Source organism: Apaloderma vittatum, unplaced genomic scaffold, assembly GCF_000703405.1.
Source record: "Apaloderma vittatum isolate BGI_N311 unplaced genomic scaffold, ASM70340v1 scaffold17920, whole genome shotgun sequence".
Lineage (NCBI taxonomy): Eukaryota > Metazoa > Chordata > Aves > Trogoniformes > Trogonidae > Apaloderma > Apaloderma vittatum.
The window spans coordinates 2,353-24,477 of record NW_009696421.1 but is presented as its reverse complement, the minus strand read 5'-3'; the positions used below and the strand labels follow the sequence as shown (position 1 = coordinate 24,477).

At 36.5% G+C, this 22,125-nt stretch overlaps 1 protein-coding gene across 1 annotated transcript; it reads right to left on the bottom strand.

Moving 5' to 3' along the window:
* Nucleotides 1–1,025: 1,025 nt before the first annotated feature.
* Nucleotides 1,026–21,924, bottom strand: WWP1 (WW domain containing E3 ubiquitin protein ligase 1; the record flags this gene model as incomplete). Its single annotated transcript, XM_009874821.1, has 17 exons — nt 1,026–1,946; nt 3,128–3,200; nt 3,506–3,602; nt 4,303–4,407; nt 5,447–5,567; nt 7,101–7,241; nt 7,345–7,478; nt 10,171–10,330; nt 13,000–13,088; nt 14,098–14,169; nt 14,256–14,328; nt 15,408–15,536; nt 15,638–15,722; nt 15,819–15,873; nt 18,714–18,888; nt 19,488–19,583; nt 21,576–21,924. Coding segments are annotated over 17 exons (2,054 nt in total), but the record flags the coding sequence as incomplete, so codon positions are not given.
* Between the last annotated feature and the right edge of the window lie 201 nt (nt 21,925–22,125).

Genomic DNA, 22,125 nt, shown 5'->3' with positions numbered 1-22,125 from the left:
GCTTCCATTCTAACCAGTGCAAGTTGTAACTGAAGTGGATTTGCACTTGAAGTTAATTTAGTGTGCTATTTATGAAAATTGTTTTGCAGAAGACATTTGGCATAGTGAAGCCTGCAAAGTGGTGGAGATTTCTGAAACTCTTAAAAGACATTCATGGGAGAGAGCAGTCTATCGGGCCTGTTGCGCTATCAGTGTCACCCAAGCTATGTACAGGTTAGCAGTAAGCTGTGCATATTTCATACAAAGCCTCAAGAGAATCCAGTATGTAGAAAAATAAAATTTTGGCAGAATTCAGTTGCTGTATTGGAAAGATACATGAATGGATACAGCTGGTTTTCCTGCATGTACACTTTTAACAGTGCAGTGTGACACATCACAGAAGTGGTTTTAATAATATTCTAAGAAATCATTTTCATGTGTGTACAAAATTCTGTATAAGTTAAATGTAATGGAATTTACATGTACTATTTAAAGCATAATACAAATGGTAATTTTAAACACGTGTTTACAATAGGGAAGCACAGTTTGCTGGAAGTAGCATCTAATATAATTCACATTAATAAGGTGTTAAATTTTAATTATTTTTTTAAACATGTGTTTGCAGTTCAGCAAATGCCCTCAATGCCAATAAAAATAATTTTAAAATGGCTTTATATTATTATGCACTTAGGACAAACTTGACCTACATAAAAGAATGACAAGTTTTAGAAATACTTACGTAATTCAGGTACATCTGAATTTCTGTAAGAACTTAAGAGGAATGAGAGTATTTAAAACTTAAGGATATTTTTATCTGTGCAAAGCTTACATAACTTTCATTTTATTTGGGACTACTAGATCCAATAACTGAAACTGAACATGAACAAGCAGCAGAGTTCACATTACCTTTTGTATATCCTTATAGCTCAGTTTACATAAATATACTCTACAGTTGTAAAAAGGGCATCAGTGATTGAAAATGGAAACAAAAAACAACAACAAAAAAGGAAACCTGTAAGACACCAGACCAAGGAGAGAATGTGTAGTATTTTCTCTTTTATTATTATTTTTTCTTTGAAGATTACCTAACATCCTCGTGGTAATAACCCAAGGTAATATGTAAACAAATTTCAATGCTGCTCAAATGAATTAAAATATTCTGTTCAGCTCCTACAGTAAGTCAGAACAGTGGCACCAATTCCTTTCAACATTAAATCACATTCATCTTATTGTACATGACTCTTGTTCAAGTAGTAAAGGCTTTATTCATGACCTTGGCTACATCAGTAGAGGGATATATCAGCTATTTATGGATTTTAAAAAAATTAAACTGACAGAACACATATTCTGTCGTCTCAAATACCAGCAGCATCTTTCTATATATTTAAGATACGTTTGGCCTAAGCCTTTAACACCTTTTAGAACAGCCATGCAATAAAACAAACTTGGAGATGTTTCTTAAGAGAGAACACAGAGCAGTTTAAACATTTTTCTGAAGAGTAAAGCCAAGATAAAGCAAATCCAGGCCCTTTAAAATGGCTGCAACTTTTCATACATTTAAAGCTCTATAAAACTAGAGCCCATTAGTATATATATTTATATTTTTTATATATATTTTAAATAAGTCTCTTGTCTGCTTTCAAAATTTATGAGGGGTTTTTCTGGTCTTTTGGAAGGGCAATAAATAAAAGTAGAAAAGGCTGAACTGTTTTGCATATCTTTGTGGAAGAACGGAGAACAATTATACTTTTAGAGTTCCAGAAAGATTACTGTACAGAACAAAAAAGCTTATATACAATTATGTGTGCAATTTTAGTTGGCTGGGCCTTTTATTATGCAATATCTCCTTTTGGACTAGAAACCACTTTTACTCTTGACCAAATCCCTCTGTTTCTTCAATGGCAAAGAGCAGCTTCTCTTTTAGTTGTTCATAGCTTTTATACGGTGGCAAATCCAAACGATTAAAACTGAGCAGAAAGAAACAAAATTTTGTTAAGTTTATCTAAATCCCATGCAGAACACTGTAGAACTCAATGGATGTAGCAGAAGTTAAAAATGTTCTGAACAATTAGAAATTACAAAACAGCAATCGGCACAATACTACTGCCTTGACATTTCTATGAGCAGTAAAAACAAAGTTTGAGAGGAATACGTGAAGAGACAAAAGACTTGTCACATCAGATAAAAAACACAACCTTCAAAGACTAAAGACAGGCCAAGATACAGAGGGCTAAAATACTCAGAATTGTACACCCTGAAGTTTAGCATCATCCTAGTTTGACATGTCTCCAAATTCCAGCAAGAGCATGAAAAAGCTGAATCTTTCTCCTTCCTATGCATGCCTGGATATGGGGAAGGGGCTGGCATCCCTCTCAGTTCTGCCTCAAAACACTTCTGCCAAAAATTCTCTCATCCCTTGTCTTCCCCAAAATTACACTAGACAAAAGAGAGACGTTTAACTCTTGCAATAGCCACATGAAAAAACAGCAGTGGTGGAAAAAGGGTAAAAATAGAGGAGTCCCGGAAATAGTTTTAAAGTATTATGAATGTTATTGTCACGATATTGCCAGAGGAAGGTGCGTCTGTTGTGCTCACAGTCTCTATGGAAACTTGATCCATGTACCTGTTCTGTCACACCACCTTGGCACAGGAATGCCAAGCCAGGGATAGTCTGAAGCCCATCAGGAAAAAGTATCTGCATTCTTGGCTGAGCATCCTTGCTTTGAACATTTGCTGTGATTTCTTTCATGCTACTTTTCCTCATGACTATACACTATAACACTATGGAAGATAAAAATGTAATAAATCTAACTACTAACTGTGTATACCCAATACCAACATGACTTCTGTTCAGTTATTTAATATTCTCTAAAATAAAAGATTGGAGAAACACCTCTTAGTTGTATGCAAGAAGGATCACATGATACTTTTGATAAGAACTGATGCTGACAAACTATGCACAGTGCAGTAGCACAATTTAAGAATAAGGCAACTGGGAAAGTTTTCCATACTGTCATGTCAGAGGAATCAAAGCAGCTGAAGATGGAGATAGAGAATTGATTCACATTAGATTTCATTTGATTTGGTCAGCACAAGACTAGAAGAGAGAACCACTAAAAGTACAGGAAGTTTACATACAACAACTCACCAAGTGTGACTTCTTGGTAACCAGGTTTCCTTCCCAACTTTTTCAATGCAGAATTTCTGAGGGCCATTGCTTCCTAGAAAAGATGATGTCCAAAAGTGTAATCTGTTTCTTTTAAGTAGCACACATGATACATATGTGATGTAAGACACAATTCAGATACAGCAGACGGAACTCATTAGGTGCTACTCAGTGTTACATGAATATGAACATTCTTCTCATAGAAACAAGTGAATCTTTTCTAAATTGTTCATGGGATTTCTGACACAAAAAACCCCTTCTAGATCCAAGCTGAAGTTCCTGCTACCTGTACACTTGCGGCACGGCTCATTTGCAAAAGGAACCGTTACAGTATAAAGGTTCTGGTTACCTTTTACTTACCCATAAGTTCAGCAAATCCACCCAGTGGCAATCTGCAAGTGCCAGTGACAAACTGCAGAAGTCGCATGCGAACCTCATTGTCTGTTTCTTTGACAAACTAGGCACAGAAATTCAAATTACTTAGTAAAAATCTTTAGCACATCAGGAGAAAAACAAAAACTGCACGAGACTGTTGAAAGAGTATAATTCCATTTAAAAGACACCACCTCGAGAAGAGTTTACCTTTCTTGATTTCAGTAAAATTGGATGGAGGAAGATGATAGCGATTTCAGATTATATGCACTGTTGACTATTACAGCGTGAAGGCTGGGAACAGCAAGTAAGAACAATCTTTTCCTATTTTATTCTACACTAAAATACAAATCATGCTTGTACTTTATGTGAAGACTACTGCATTCTGATTAAACACAGCAAGAGCCTAGCTACGGGCTTTGGGTATTTCAAGACTGAAGTAACTCCCTGCATGTGGCAGTCTCGGTGAGACAAAACAGCATCCATAACAGCTGCATCATTTTGTAAGGAAAGTCACTGGGAAAGAGAAGAGGAAGAAAAGAGAGGGTTGACAGAGAACATCTCAGTAAGAGGAGTCACTGATACAACTAGAATTTTGGCTCAGAAAAACCAAGATAACAAAATGGCTATTTTTGGTCTATAAAAGGTAAAATTATATCCAAGTTATCAGTTACTTGAATTTCTCGTTAAGATTCTGAAGATAGCATCCCTCCACTCCACACGTCATTTGCATTATAAAACAAAACAAAATCCAATTAAGTCAAAAATTTTACTGATCAACATACCTGCCAGAACCATATGATCTGCTTGCTATTCCTTGTGTAATGACGATAAACAGTGTTCCTCTGCCAGTCTGCTAAATCAACTTCTTGCATACCACAGAGCATAACCTAGAAAAGGGAATGCTTACTCGATGATATACATGTCTACATACATAAATTAAGAATTTTTTATGCTGTATGAGACACGCTAACAAAAAAGGAAGTTCTTGCTCCAAAAAAAGGACTGGTGATTTTTTCATCATACTTCACAGTTAGATTTTTCTCTATCCTAAGTTTACAGAACTCCTCCAAACTTCTCTATATATTTAAATGGTCAGAAAGCTTGCATACCAGAAACTTACACTTTTACAACTAATAATTCAATAATAAAAGACATTACCTTTCCCATAAAAATCTTGCCTCATAGTCCAAGATGATGACAATTACACTGCTGCTATCATTTCGTTTAACTTAAGAATCTTTCAGAGCACTGCTCATTATATACAGAGAACCTTGGCAGGTCTCAGAGAAATAAATAAGCGTAGCACTACACAACCTTTTATCCTGGCTTCAAATCACAACCCCAACAGTGCACACAGGTCAGGCTGATTGTTAAATAAACATCATGCAGGCAAACAATCCCTTTTATCAGCCCTTGGGTTACAGACTGAGGATCGGCAAAATTCAGTTTCAAACCGTGTGGGTTCCTCTAACGTTCTGTCCTTCAACATAGGTTCTAGAGTTGCTATCCTAGACTATGTATGTGAAATTAAGCAATCACTATACACCAGAATCAACTTCCGTGGCATCTGTTACACAGTAATTCCACTTATCTACCACAGAGGGAAAAGTTTGTTATGACCAACAGATTCATCTGTGACCTCATACTCTGATCCTTTCACAGAAACTTGCAAAACACACTTGAACACTGAGGACGGAATCTAAAATTCCCAGCTGCTGAACACTATAAGACACTGATGCAATAGATACTGAACCTTTTTTTTCCACAATGATTTATCCCCGTTGATTCTATTAAATTCTCCATGTTCCAGATGTTATCAAAATGCACAATGCCACAGATAAGAGATTCAAGCCAACTCAACCATTTAATCATTCCCCAGATGCGTTACCTTTGCAAAAGGTAAAATGTTGAACAGAAAAATCTCACCTCCAGCTCCTTTTCATCAAAATAGTGTAGCCACTGTAGAGGAACAACTTCATTAAAACCATCAAGAAAAGCTTTGGTTTGTTCTCTAACTCCCCGAGAAAATCGCCACTCAGCCATTAGCCTGGGATGGAAAAACACAAACATAAATTTCACACCAGCACTCACTATGAAGTTCAAACACGTAGGACTGTGTGTGTGTTCCCATGAGCTAAAACCTTCTCCAATTTTACTTTCTCTCACTGTATGATTCCACAGACTATAAAGGACCTACTTCTACTAATATGATCACAAATCTCCAAACTCATACAACAGTTAAAGTATCAGGACATACATAGATTACCATTCCAGCTTTTTTTTTTTTAAAAAAAAAACCAACACATTATTAACCTATCACTGATTACTATTCAGCAGTGTTTTCAGAAAAATAATGCTGCTCGGGCATTACAATTTTGTTATGGCAAAATTTGCTTTAGCTTAAGAAGTGCCTAATCCTAATTTTTCAATGGTAGAAAAATTTCCACTGATTTTAAAATATTCTGTTATTAAGCAAAAAACACCACATAGGCAGAGAAAAGAAGAAAATCTGTTGCTTATAATGCCTATAACTATGTTTGTCCAATACTTCCAGGAAAAGACTATTTCCAGCTTCACCAAGTAGTCATTTTCTGTTCTGAGCTTCTGATTTATGCTCAGATTTGGAGGAAGAGGAAACGAAAATGGTCAAGACACTTCTGAATACAAGACAATAAATACATATATATATACATACTACAGAAACTACTGAGAAACTAAAGACTGCTAATCACAGAATAGCCTAGGTTGGAAAGGACCTTAGAGATCATCTAATCCAACCTCCCTGCCATGGGCAGGGACACCTTTCACTAGACCAGGGTGCTCAAGGTCCCATCCAACCTGGTCTTGAACACCTCAGGGGACGGGGCAGCCACAACCTCTCTGGGAAATTTATTTCAGACTCTTGCCACTCTTGTACTGATGTACTTTCACTTACTAATGTAAGTAAAAACTTTACATGCAGCATTAGACATAGATTGTATCACATAAAAAGTATCTGTGTACATCTGCTTTTGAGATGACTCTGAATAGATGGATCAGAAATACTAGCTTAGAAAAAAGACAGGGAGTAATAAGATTAGGAGAGAAGCAGGAAAGAGCAGCATAATAGAACAAAGAGAAATAATTGCTTAAGTCCCACCCATATTATACACCATTCTGAACTTCAGTTTCCACAGCGACAGCAAAGCTCTGAACAATTTTCAAATCCTCTGTCAAATGCACGTCTTCCCTCCACCTGGATTGTTATCTGACATTACCAAAATCAAGTCTGCTCATTTTCATCTGTTTTCTCATTGCACATGTAAACAGGAAGACCACCTTCTCTCTAGTCGGTCTTTTTTTCCCCTCTTTTGCAGAGTGGGTGGGAGGGGTGAGTAGCGGGAAGAGGGGAATAGGAGAGACATCAAAACATATCAAGAGATCCCGTTATACAAGATACTATTTCAATAATGGTCCCAAGAAAGAAAGAAAACAAAAACAACAACAAAAAGCCCCAGAAAACACAAATCATATACGATATCAAAAAAGACTTAAGAAACAGAATATGGAATACTTCTTTTCAACATCTACATCTTCCTACCCAATATATTCTTCTTTGTTCTCCTCTGTTACCAAGATATTTGAACCTCCTGATTTCAGCTCATGTGAGGTTACTTTTCCTAAGAGCTCCATATCCACACAGAAGTACATTTCCAAATTACACTCTTCGATGTTATTATCCCTGAATGAAAAGAAAAAAAGCACAATGAATTCTATATATTAAAAGCCCCAAAACTATAAAACACTGCACACACACGTACACACAGAAATCAAAATCTACAAACCTTATCCAAATTAGGGAGTTGTAAAATTCAGTATCAATAGATTCTAGGTCCTTAATAGTAAGTTTTTTGCTCAGCATTCGTTTGTAGAAAGGCAAAGAAAACCCAGTGTCAATAAATTTCCCATGAAACAATGCCTGTTGAACAGAAAAAAGTCTTTTTAGCTTTAACTGAACTCCTGAATTATTGAAATTCTTTTGGACTTGAAGTCTTTTTTTTTTTCCTTTCTCCTTCAAATAATAAAAAAGCACCAAGCAGCAGTAGCAGCTTGGTATTTTAAAAGAACAGAACATTACATTAAATGGGAAGAAATAAAAAAAGGATTAATTGTCAAAATTTTCCATGTTATCATTACAATTTAGAAATTCTTTGATTAAAAAAGAAAACCTTCTTATAAAAGGGTGAAGTCTATGAAAAAACCAAATTACTAGGTTTCCTCTTTATTATGCGGATAGGTATCTGTATGCCAAGTGTTATTTGATCCTACTTGATCATAATAGTTGATCCTACTTTTGTACTACTACCATTTTTTACTACATACATACATACATCCTGCAAAATCATCTTTTATACAATGCTACTGAAGCTGGTAAAAAAAACAAAACCAACCAACCAACCTGCAATCACATACTGTTTTGGAAAAAGCTCTGGGAATCATATTTTTTATAGGTGTGCAACAGAACTGAGAAATGAGATTCTCCCTTCTACTGCAAAAATGAAATTGAAAAAAAAAACCCAACCCAAAACATGGTCACACTTGTCTCATCACACATGCACAAATCATGTAAGTTAATTTCTAGTACTAAAGCCAGCTTTACACACACACAAAGCCTTATCCTATGAAAACTTCTTTTTCCCCTCCTCATCTTTATCAAGTGCACTTTCTTCACTAAAATACCTCTTTAAAAAATCATCCTAAACATAGGCCACATATGGCATTCATTGCTTGTCTTACAGCTGAAATTCTATATGCAAAAGAGCCAATGTAACGACCTATTTCCTCTAGAAAAAGGCAAGGCTCCATCTTTTTTCCCCACATTCTAATCTCCCCCTGAAGGCTTACTCTGGCATGCATTTTCTTCTGCTTTAGGAGAGCTTAAAAAGGTTCTCTCAAAGGCATTTATGTATTTGTTTGTTTGTTTATTTTGAGACTAGTCTGTACTTCTCATGGGAGAGTAAGCTGATAGAAACAGAAAAATTAAGCATCAAGTGCAGCATCCAGCCATAAGAATTCCTGCTTTTGGCAAACGTAGGCTCATTCATCTCATTTAATGCCTAAAACAATATTACAGTAAAATATAAAATTTGCCTCAGCTTCATTTAACAGCTTTTTATTATAGGGTAAGATGTATATTTTTTTATGTCTAACCCTGTTTCAGTTGAAAGCGTGTGGTTATTCAGTACTTGTAACCAAAAGAAGGCATAACTATTTTAGAACTCTAAGAAGGACAGAAACTATAATTGCCCTTAAAAAGCCAACCTAGGCTCCTTAAAATGATTCCCACTTACATTATTACCTGAGCTATTTCAAGCCACTAAAGGGTATTCCCAGGAAGTACCATCCATTATAAACCCTTTAACATTAGGGACCATTACATGGGTCTGTCTCTGTCTCTCCCCCCTTAAAAGAATTAAAAAGAAAAACACAAAACTACTTCAGGAAAGAAAGGTTTATCTTTTAATTACAATAAATATTTAATCTTCTATGATCTCTACTTTTAGGAAGTAGTTTTCCTGAAGTTAACATTTCAGTTACAGATCTATCTTATACACAAGATCAAAAGTCACTGGCTAAAAGGAACAGGATTTGGGTCTAGCATCTAATTTGGCCTCATCAGGTCTTCCTGCTAAGTGCTATTATAGCTTGCTGAGGGTTCTAACAGAAAGAAAAAAGTTTGTGAAAGTATTAACCCAGTGAAATAAAGCACATGACAGCACAGAAGCGAGGAACTTGGCCTCAAAATCAGAGATGTTATCATCAAAACTGAACACATTTCTCAAGAAGCATCTATAAGAAAATCAAAACCAAGGAAACCCCCAAACCTAACTTAAGTCTGGAAGTACTTTTCCACTCACATTACACTTTGCTTGTATTTATTCTAATTTCATACAAGAAGACTGAACAGTAGGAGTAGATGACAGTCTCTTCAGTCTGAAAATGCACTTTCATCTACTCTTTTGGTTTCACTGTTCACATTCAGGGACGTTGCTGAGGGCATCATGATGATCATGTGGAAAGATGACTGTTTCACTGCATGGAAAGAAATGTGACGGAGCAGGAATCCGCTACAGAAAACTGACTCAGTGAGACCAGAAGAAGAAAGGACACAACATGTCTTGTCAGCTTTTAGTTCTAAGAGGAACCTGCTGATAGAGAATCAGCTCCCTGCCAGCTTCTGCACTCCTCAGTATCTGACCTTTGTATCCAAGTATATTTGTGTACTCCACAAAACATTTCTAACTCATTTTTTCAAATACAGTAAGGTATACAAAGTCTAACTGAGAAGCCTTTTTTAGAAAGTAATAGTCATTTTTCAGAGCATCAGTATTCAGATACTCAATCAAACAACAGTTTTTGCATGAAGTACACACATCGAATTGATAAAAATAAAATATTGAATGTCATACTAACTGTCATCACTACCCCAGGAATCTTGAGTGTGTAAGAAATTTAACTCTCAGGGAGTATTTCAGCTCAATAAGCTTGCATGCCTTAATCTTCCATTTCCATAAGATTAATTTAACCTTTTAGTAACTGTAAAAACAAATACTGTTCAGGAACAAATGTATAGCTACAGCATATAATAAAACCTTAAAAATCTAACCTACCATGGCAATAAAGCGCCCAATGAAACAGAAATATGAAAGATGGTCAGGATTGATTGTTGATGCTGGATTTATCTGCAGGCAATAGTTGCTCTTGCCAGCATATTCAAATAGGCAGTACATAGGGTTCAGTACTTCATGGGAAAGCAAGAAAAACCATTCTCTAAGGAAAAAAACACATGTATACACATAAAAACCATCAAATACAGATGTTTATCACCATTCCCCTTAGGTAACTAGCAAAATGATTGAAATATATGCAAACTTAGAAAAATAATATAAACAGTGTTGTATTAGAATCACAGAATAATATATGGTATTACATACTTCTTAAATATAAAAAATCATTATTAAAATCAACAAGGTTAGAAAGTCATGGCTTCCACAGTTTAAAAACGATTGTTAAGATTGTCACCTTGAACAACATTCATAGCACAGGTTTTAGCTGCATATTAGTAACATTTTTACCTACAGAGTCCTTTCCTCAACCAGTACTCAGTATTTATCCTCTGCATGCCTACTCTACTGCATACAACTCACATCTTCATTAAAAAAAAAAAAAAATCACAGATTATTCCAGGGGCAGTGCTTATTATAAACTACCTAGGCAAAACAAAGCAAAACAAACCAAAAAACCAAACCACAGCACACCTTATTTGCTTGCCTAGTCTGACAGCAGAACATACACTGAGTATCTGTAGTTTATTATCAGTTAAGCCCACAGGCTTAACATGACAATGTTAAAGCATTTTTGTTGAGGTTTAACTAACACGTTATCCATCACATTCACAGTCTCTAACTCAGCTGATCTGAAATAACTTAATAGAATCTGGTATTTCATTGTTAAGATAGCAGACTTTTAGAATATGTGTTGCTTTATAGCATTTGCATATAATCAGAGACCTCAGACTCAGTCATATATACTCAGGAGTGTTTTTATCAGGCCATAAATGCTTGGAACTGAACAACCAGGCTCAGAGAAAAGTCGCAACAAAAGCTAAAAGTCTATCCTAAACTAACTGCAGGGACTAAATTCCATCCCAACTGCCTTTCAGTTGCCACATTTAAGAGGAATCTTTCCCATCTCTATATTTACCTCAGATCAGGGAATAGAAATGAGAGGTTTGTTGCCACGTTTCTCTTAGCAGTGAAACTCAAGTCATGGATCATGATTTGATCACGCTTGATCACTACTTCAATACACTTTCAACCCAAAAGCCAAACAGAAAGAAAGGCAGCCAGGAGACAGTAACCCTAATAGGGCTGCACGTACCTTTTAATAAGCACAAGAATGTTGTGCAGCATTCTAAGAAAATTTTATACTGGGACAATTATATTAACACTGCATAGTAGCATCAAACTTAACAGGCATCTAAATTAGATCAAAGCCAGATACCAAGGGAGGAATCAAAAAGTCATCAACAAGAAGTTTGTAGAAACAATTAATTACTAGCCACAGGACACAGTGTCAGATTAATGCTGCTAAACCCCAGGTAAAAATGTGGAGGGAATGCTGAGTTTAGCCTAGTGAGAGACATGTGATAGATCAGGTGCATCAGCTTTCTATATCTGTATTAACGCAGCATTACATTAGCAAGTCAGTACATGAACATTTATTCAGTGTCACTTAAGAATTCTGAACTGAAGTTACAGATCCTTGCTGTTTCTCAATTTCACATATGAAATCTTCCACAAGATTTATTCCTAAAACTATGAATTACACTACTATTTGTTACTTATTTATTTATTCTGCTACTTTCTGTGACCAACATTCTTCAGTTAATTTGTTCTAACATCACTTCTTTGGAATACTTTGTTTCTCTTGAAGAGATTACTTGCACTTTTCTAGTTCGCAACCTATGCCTAGGGCCATCAATAGAAGGGCACCAACCAAACAAAACCCATGCAAAGCAAAAATGGGATTCCTCCCTGCAGTCACCCGTCCAAAAGACTATCAGATCTGTAATTCAGAAGCATAAATACTCACATATGCAAAGAAGCTCAGCCTTCAGAGGCAAGCTTCCTTACTTGAAAATACTACACATTTTCACTGAACTTCATTTTAACAAAGTAAGATACTCAAACCCAAAACAAAACCACAACAGAACACCTTTACATCAAAAAGAAGAAAAATTCTCTCGCCTATGACTACTTCTAACTCCCTGGATCGACAGTAGTACTGAAATCTTCATTTTAATTCTAACAGATCAGTCAGGTAACTGGCAGCAGTAGTCAGCGGCTGCCATCTATAAGATTACCAAATAAAATACGCTTTTTCTATGGTTTTCCTGTTACCAGATTTTTCCCTCCAAGTTCCACTTCAGATTCTAGAAAACCTCATAGTCTGGCTGTTTCACATTCCTGTGCAGCCTACACAGTCTGTTCATCTGCACGACTGCCCTACTCACCTCTTGCTCGCTACTTTTCTCTCTCTGTTTACATCAGCCTAATTTTGTTGTGCTTTTTTTTTTCCCCCCCAAAATAAGCAAAACACTGTTCTTCCACAGTCCCCACTTTCAGGAAAGTAGAATTTTCTGACAGAAAGTTTCTGAAATAACTCGGTCTACAGCAATTAACTGGCATTAAAAAAATGTACCATTTAAACATCAATTTGAACAACTCAAACCATAGTTTTACTAATGCAAGGTTATAACCCATAACAACAGTAAGTGCTGCCAGTTCCACCTCCTTAATACATTTAGGGGAACTAAAAAGCTAACCAGGGTCAGACTGCAAAAGCAAGTGGTTTCTTTGCCAACAGAATTACATTAGAAATCAAGGTTAGAGTGCTGTTAAAAAAATAACAACTATTTTAAACAAATTTTCTTTTACCTTGCCAAGCCACCATAATCCAATCCTTCTTCTCCTCTGAATATAACATATAATCTTCTCCTCAAATCGTAGGGTTTTAATGCCATAATCTATCAAAAAACCCAAAAACTGTAGTAAGTCGTAAATCACTGTCAACACAATTGCTCCTTCTTATTCAGGTTTTATTTAATTGACACAAAGGCCACATATGTTGAATGTTTACACAGAATTGACAAGCAATTAGACCATCTCGGGAAACATGCAATCAATGAACTTCAAACAAAAATACCAACTCAGACTGAAAGTTCTTGAGCAGCAGATTGCTAGCAAGGAGAGCATATCTGGCACTGTATGGTTGCCCTGGTCTTATACTCTTCCTAAGGTGTTTATTATGATTAAACCAAACAGGTAAAAAGGCATTTCATCCATTATATTGCAGATTTCTGGGTTTAGGCAGATCACTTAAAGTATTTTAATCCAAAATAAGTCTAACATACTTTCATTAATAATATACTCTTTTACTCATATAGAATCCTTTCCAAGGGGTTTAGATGTGGTGACAGCAGCAAGATTTTCCACTCTTACAGAGGAAGAAGGAAGACACATTGGCTGCAGACTGTAAGAGCCTCAATTACACAGATATAATGTCTGAAGGACAAAGCAGGACAGCAGCTTTAATTGCGGAAAACATCATTTTCGAATGTATGTAACTGCACAGAAGAATCAGAAAGGCAAACCCGATGTGGTTGTTAGTATGGAATGCAATGTGGTTAAGCTATGGAACTCTTTACCACAGGATGCTGAAGATGCAAAAAGTTCACTAGAGGAGCGCAGGCGAGCTCACAAAAGAGAAGTCCCTTGAGGATTATTAAAATACCCAGAAACCACATCAAGCTCAAGAAGCATTTCAACTGTAAACAGCTGGGAGCTGAAAGATCATTTGGTAAAAGTACTATATACATTACTCCTGTTCTTACAGTCCTTCCTAAGAATCCCCCTTTGGCTAATACCAGAGGAAGATTACTGTGCCTGGAGGACCATTAGTCTGAGCTGGCTATGGATGTTTTTGTTCTTTTGCTTTGTCTTCATAAACAAACACAAGAATCTTTGCAGGCTTACTTGCTGGAAGGAATCCTCAAACAAAGTCTGTCTGGATACATTGATTTTCACATGACTTGGCAGTGCATTGGACTGTAATCATAAGGCAATAAAGTCAAAAGTCGGCATGTATAAATGTATATTCAAATAGTTTCACCAAGTAAATAATTAATCGGTACCTGACATAAGTAACGGAAATGAGCAAGTTTCCACCTAAAGCTACGCTCATATGCAATCTGTGGCCCTTTATTTCTGTAAGAAAATATATTTAAGATTCATTAACCATAGAGACATCAAATAATAATTTCATTGCTAAACAACAGCATGTAGATTTCAAATACACAAAAACTGCCATCATAAGATACTACCAGAAACAAAATGGAAAGGATGGTTTGGTCAGCCAGTCTTCCTTCTCATGTCCTCCTCCCAACCCCCTCCCCACCTTCACTTTTTTGTTTGTTTGTTTCACGTGCTAGTCAATTTATCAAAGCTGAGAGAAAGGCAGAGATCTAGAGGATTTCAAAGCCCTACCAATCTTGTAAAAACCACAAGCCAGCTAACAGAGACACATCTAACCTGTGTTCTTCACTGAAAGACTGCTAAATTAGGCTTCATAAATTCAGCTGCATGTGGAACTAGGAAGGAGTTTCTAATACAATTCTCTATAGGTTCTTTGAATGAAAGGTCATCAACATGTTTTCAGACGTAAACCCTACCCTACCCTATACAAACCACAGCCATTAAGGCAGCCATCATAGGTTGGGTCAATAAGGAGAGGCTGGATGTGGCACTTAGCGCCATGGTCTGGCTGATGTAGTGGGTTTGGGTCAGAGGCTGGACTTGGTGATCTCAGAGGTATTTTCCAGCCTCAATAATTCAGTGATTCTGTAAATACTTCTGACTAAACTATGTCAAATCTGTGAAGAGTATTCAAAACTACTTTGTTTAGACATTAATGTTGCTAGAGGATGTATAACTATAAGCAATACTCATTAAAATCATTTGCCGTTTCTTTAAAAATTTAACTGCTAGTTACATCCGTTCAATATTCAAGTTTACCTCACTTCTCTAGTTAGAAAATATTTACAACCTGGGTATTTGAAAAGTGTATAAAAACTACTGACCCTTAGAGCAGTACAGCAAAGTGTGTCACAGGTACACTGACAATTAGAGCTTAAAAACAGATTAAATTTACAGAACAAAAATGTGTTTATAACGTAGTGCCAAATTACAGCTAAAAAGTATAGGTTGTTTTCTAGTATGAGAAGATTTCATTATTAAACTATGGTAAGTTACAAGATTAAAAAAATTATATTTAACTTGTCACTTACACAGAAGATTTCCCAGTGCGAGGATCATTGAAGGTGGTGGTTCTTGTGTTATGGTCAACAAAGTATCTGACACCTTCTCTGGTATATCTGATTTCCCAGCCCTCTGGAAGAGGGTCTTCATTTTGTAAACTGCAGAAGAAATTGCAGACAGTACTTTTTTCCCCCCCATATCCCGACATAAAAGAACTATGCAGTATCTTTTTATCCGCACAGTCAATATACACACCTACCCTTGAGTTCGAGGGTCTTCCCACTGTGTTGTCTTTGTGTTATGATTTACAAAATACACCCTATCATTTGAATCCACTCTCCTTTCTGGGGGAAAAAAGGGGAAAAAAAACCACTATATAACAATTGTATTCCAAATTTCCTGAAGTGTCGCTTTCTGAAACCAACAGCTAATTAACTTACCCCAACCTGGTGGTAAAGGCCCCAGTGGATCATTTTCTGCTGACAACATTGAAGCCTATTCAAAAACATAAGGTCACACAGTTAGGCCAAATACTATTCCTATTTTTTTTCCCTCATGTGCTTCAAGATTACCACTAGTTCTGAAGCCCATTTTGAAAAAAAAAAAAATCACACTATTTTTGGTGTGCTTTGGTACAAAAATAAGATACGATTTGTGCAACTGCCTCGGCTGTTTCCAACACAATGTACCATCCCTTTTGCTTCCTACAGCAAACTTGAGAGAGGGTCAGTGGTCTTAAAGATGTCCAGTTCACAGAAATTTTGAGGAAGCACATCTAAGAAGATAAGCACAATGTTCTTGCTTAAGAACATGCTTTACCATAATACACATTTCCAAGCACAGTGATTACTGCCAGCATAGGGGGTTTTTTTACCTCCTCAATATATCATGTTGGATGTTTGGTTATTTTCATCCTTTGTAACTCTTTGCAGCTGCATTCATTAGAACATGTGGATGATTAAAGCTACACCAACATACAACATGGTTCAAAATAAAAAAAAAAAGGTAAAAAAAACCCAATGATTAATTTATTATGTAAAACCATGCTAAGCTCGTAATACACTGTAACCTTGCAGAAGTTCGCTCCATCACTCTCAAGAATACAGAGTATGAAAAAAATAAATCGTAAAATGCAGAAGTCCCACGGACTGCAGGATCCATACTCTGATTAATAACTAAAAGCCTCCATCCCCTAAAATTTTTGAACATTAAAATTGTATTTATTTCTTCTTTTTTTTGTGCAGAATGAAATTTTGATATATGAGAACTATACTATAAGATACTATAGAGTATCTTAAGGATCACGTCGCTACTGTTTTACAGCATTGTAAATACTACAGCATTTGCAATCCAAAAATCTCATATCCACTTCAGAGTTTAAAACAGTAAATTCTGGCAAAAAAAAAAAAAAGCTATGATATTTTTCCTTTAAAGTAGAAACAGAGCTGGGATCAGAAGAAAATGCAACAGTTACACTCAAAATAAAGCTTCCGCTTTGTTCCATCATCAGCTACTAGACATGAATACAGAATTACCATCATCTCATCAGCCAATGCAGTTATCCTTTTCTGCTTTGGGTAACTATACAGTCACGATAACCTCGTAATCAAAAACTTCTCTGTATATAAAGAGTAGCATATGACAGAAAATGTTGTCTGCCAAAGAACTGAATGGTGGCACAATTCAGGGATTTCTGATCTTCTTAATGGGTCCAAGGATTTGTGTGGCTGCTGTCTAATGTATATTATTTAACAGAACATGCTGAAACAGGAGGCTGTGGTGTAGGACAAGCCAGATTCAATACCAAAATGAGTACGATGTATTAACCTAAATAAAAATAACTAAAGTAACTATACCCTATCTATCTTTCTACTTTCATATAGTTTAGCTTCAACTGTTCAAGATAACTGAAATGTTATCTTACTCATTAAAAGTATTAATTCACTTTTTCCCAAAAAAATAAATTACAATCTCACTTACAAACTGCTATATAGGCAGAGTCCTGGTATGTCACCAGAGGAAGACAAGTTAGCTGTAGTTTGACCTTAACAATTCCAGAAGATGAGTATTTTTTTCCTCTCAAGAAAATTTGAGTTCTAGGCATGCAACTGATCACTAGTTGGAAAACACAATTCTAAAGATGCAAACAGGCAAGTTAACTTTTCCTTCAAATATATTCTGTCTCACAGACAAATCCTAATTTAATGATTCTAAGGTCAGATGGGGCATTTTAAGAAATAAATCTGTCGTTTGCAGTATGAATTAATAAATGAAGAAATTAGCTTATTTTTTTTAAAAAAATACTGTTCCCTGAGAAAACAAATCTAGCAAAAAAAACCTCAGGATGAGGAAAAGTGAGAGTTTCCTCAGATGTTTAAGCAACTGATCAAAGTGGTACACAAACACACAAAGCTGCTCAGCAAGAGTTCCCGGCTTGATATATTTCAGCTGTGACTCTTGGATTTGGATTAAAAGTTACCAATGTTTATAAATACAGAAAAGGAGAACGCAAGAAGAACAGAGCCAGGCATTTTCCAGTGGTGCCCTGTGATAGGACCAGAGCCAATGAGCACACACTGAAACATGGGAGGTTCCCTTTGAACACCAGGAAGCACTTTTTCATGTGAGAGTGACCGAGCACTGCCACCGGTTGCCCAGGGAGGTTACAGGGTGTTCCTCAGAGATATGCCAAGCTGTCTGGCTGTGGCCCTGGGCAACTGGCTCCAGGTGGCCCTGTCTGAGTCAAGGGCTTGTGACCAGATAACCTTCAGAGATCCCTTCCAGCCCCAACCATTTTATCTTTCTCTAATTGCACAAGATGAACTGACTGACACACAGCTCCAGGAGTTAAGAAAGCCAGTGGTGATCCATTCTTCTGCCACTGCTAGTGATGAGATATAATGGCTAATTAGATAACGAGAGCCTGATAGCTCTTAAATCTAAGAACAGTGCAGCATCCTTTACTTCAGAGAGGTACCTGAATAAAGCCCATCAAATTCAAAGCACACTTTAGGTCTTCAGGTGCTTTAGTTTTACCTCTTACTGCTGTCATTCAAGTCGTAAGCATCATGCAGTACACAAAGCTCAAGTTAGGGAACAGAGTCAGAAGGGAGTACTTTTTGCCTTAAGAGATGATTTTTGTTTATACTTTTCAATAGAATCTGAATTACTAATGCTAAATGTCTTATAATACATACAGTTGAATAGTTTATAAAAATCACTTCAGCAAAAAAGATTCTATCGCTATTTGATCATTCTATGGTTCTATGAAAGTTAAAGAAAAAACCCTATACCTATACCTCTATATTAATTTCTAAATATTATATAAGAGTTACCGAATAGAGGTATCGTTGGTTAAATTGCTGCATAGCTCCCTGAAGTTGATTTCGCTGAGACTGCCATTGCTCAAAGTTCCTGACTGATTCCATTGTTGGTCGCTGCCACGTCGTGGTTCTGGTGTTGTGGTCCACATAGTAAACTCTCCCACGATCATCAACTCGTCTTTCCCAGCTTTCAAGATACACAAACGTTAACAGCTAAATTTTTCAGTAATACTATGTAACTGATTTTATGTTAAATTCCTTAAACGGTACTGGAATGAAGTACCAGAGTCACAGGCATGATTTTAATTTTTGAAGTACACAAACGTAGTCTCCAACTGTAGTGGTAGAAGGACAACTACACTGAGCAAACACAAAAGACTTCAAGCAATAGGATGCTCAGCTCTCTGTCACCTCCTTTTAAACTTGGTGAAAAGGAGGTGACAATAAGCAATGTTACAGAAAACACTTTGGAACCAGTGCACTCCCACCTATATAAAGGTGGTCAAACGTGCATTATTTAATGCTTAAGTTTTAAAGAAAGAACAAAATAATTTAGTACCAGTATATGAACAAGTGATCAGAACAAGTGACATCTACAGTACCAACACTCCTATAATGAGAACTGCAATTAATATAATTCTAAATTAACTGAAAGCGAGAATTTCTTCATATATCCTGTATAATACAGTTTTGATGAGCTGCTTATAAAAGCTGGTATCTTTCCTGCATCAACCAACCAACCAAATAGCATCATTATCACATTTAAATCAAAAAACTCTACACTACCCAGGAGGTAAGGGCTGTGGTCTCTCCCATGTTGTAGTTCGTGTGTTGTGATCAACATAATAGGTTCTACCATGAGGATCCTTTCTTTGCTCCCACCTTCAAGACAAAAAGATTTTCACATAAGTCAAGGTAAAAATGCTTCCTCAGGACTTATTTCCCACATAAGCCCAAAAAATACCTGAGATTAAATGAAAATACTGTGATACAAAACTCATTCTAAAACACCAAAGAAACTTCACACTAGACTACAAATCAGTTAATTCCTACTTGAACTGGTATCACCATAAAGTCTTCTTTAAGGGACTCGGTACATAAAATGAGCATATATCAATACTCACATGCATTTTCAAATTCTATTTAAGGTATCTGAAAACAAAGTCGATTCATTATTTGCTCAAGGCAAAAAATAACCTCATTCACTAAGTGCTTAAAGATGCATTCTTTGCATTTCCAAGTACACACCTCTCAAAAAAAAGAGAGACATCACATTTTCAAGCACAGTTCCCTATATCCAAACAACAGGATCTTCCAGAGTGAATCTGAAATGTGTGCTGACAGACACTTTTCCTGGTAAATTTTCTGTCTGGTATCCCTGGGAATTATATCTTCAGTTTAGCTGCAAAGTAAACTTACACTGAAGATGGAAAGAGGACCACACATTGTAAACAACTGAAGTTTCACACTACTGAGAACTGCCATAATGCCATAAAAGTAATTATAAATGGGAGAGGACACAAGGATAAATATTAGATGAAAAGCTGATGCCCTTGCTTCCATTCATAATTAGTAGCTCCTAAAAACACAGGCAGAACACTTTGTCTGCACTCATAAGATCTGATGTGCATTTCCTCACTATTACAGAGCATCCTATAAAACTACAAAAGATTTTTCCACATGTTGAGGTTAAATGCTAAAATTACAAGAAGGTAAGAGATGAGCATGAGCATATTAGATTTACTAGGGCTAAACATAGTGGAGGCTCCACTGGACTTGGGGAGACAAATTAAAAAACCACAATAAAACCCAACCAAAACAACCCAACAATTAAAAAACCCTACAACCAGAAAAAAACCTCACAGTGCGTGGAGGGGGGGATGACCAGAGGATTCATACCAATAAAAAGTGCCCATTGTCAAAGTATCTAAAACTTCGTAGCTCTTCCCCAGCATTATATATATACACACTATTTCTAACCCTTTAGATGCTTGTTTTCATGTTTATCCAACTGCAGAAACTCAAATAATTAATAATTTACTGAACTAATTAATAATTTACATTAATAATTTACTGAACCCCCTTCAGAGGAAGCAGGTACAAGACAGGCTTTTTGAAAGATCACCTACAGTGACACAGGGTATATAGAAACAATTTCTGTGTTCAGAACACCTGAACTATTTACTATTTAGCATATTATGGAAGCATCAGTACTTCCAGTTAGTTACTGAAGGTATCGTCTCACCCAAACATGAAAGCACCTATAAAAATATTAAGATCAACGTACATGAGCATGTAGTACATTTTCATGTAATGTCTATGTACACCTTTAATTTTCCATTGAAGGTTTAGGACTACAGACGTAATTTCTAATAGTCTAGTAGTATTAAAAAGTTTCTAGCTATTCTGAACAAATACATACACTTAAAATCTGCATTTTTATCTATCACATTCTTGATCTCATTTTTCTACAGCAAGCACCTACAAGTATTTCTAGACTATTTTATTAATTCTTCACTTTGCTATATTTCGGTCCTTACTACACGCTCACAGTTCAAGAACTGAAGGAATAACAGATTTTGACCCACGTAAGTGTGACTATATCAAATGAAAAGTCTTCACATCCATAATGCCCAAGAGTTTGTCTGTTTAGATTGCAATACTCTCTCAGCAAATCAGTTACCATTTGCTATTTTCTGGGACAAGAGCCACTAGCAAGTTACAGCAGCAGTACAAACCCCACTTCAGATCAAATAACCCCTCCCTCCGCCAACTGACCTGCATTTGGCATTCCCAGTAGAGAATTAAGTTTCTGTTTCTTTATATGCAACGTTCAGAGGAAACCTAATTACAGCATTAAAACCAAGCACATACCCTGGTGGCAAAGGTTCTGTACTGGCATTACCAGGCTGCTGTCTTACAGGTTCTGCAGATGCACTTGAGGTGGAGGAGGATTCCCTTGGTTTTGCTGCATCTGCTGCTACACTGTTCCTCACATTAGGCTGAACACAGTCTGTTGCAGCTGTAGGTTCTGGTCCAGCAGACACAACAGGTAACGCAGATGAGTGGCTTTCCAAACAACTAGTTGCTTCAGGTGCGGACTGAGGTTCTGCTGTGGTGTTAGTGCAATCTGAAGACATGGGAGTTTCGACTGAACCTATCGGTGCCTCAGAAACAGAAGAACTGCCAGCTTCTGGTGCAGAGACTGATGACTCACCATTAACTGAAAAATGGGAAAAAAAGAACATTTGTGTATCAGAATCTGATGAGATTTACTTTCCAAGCGACCACCTTTTGGACAAACGACACTGAAGGAATACATTTAAGTTGAATCTATATGCCGTAAGCAGCCTTTCCATCAAAGCTGACAAAAAGCTGTAATTAAAACTTATGGCCTGCAAGACATTCTCTAGACTCGCCTGCT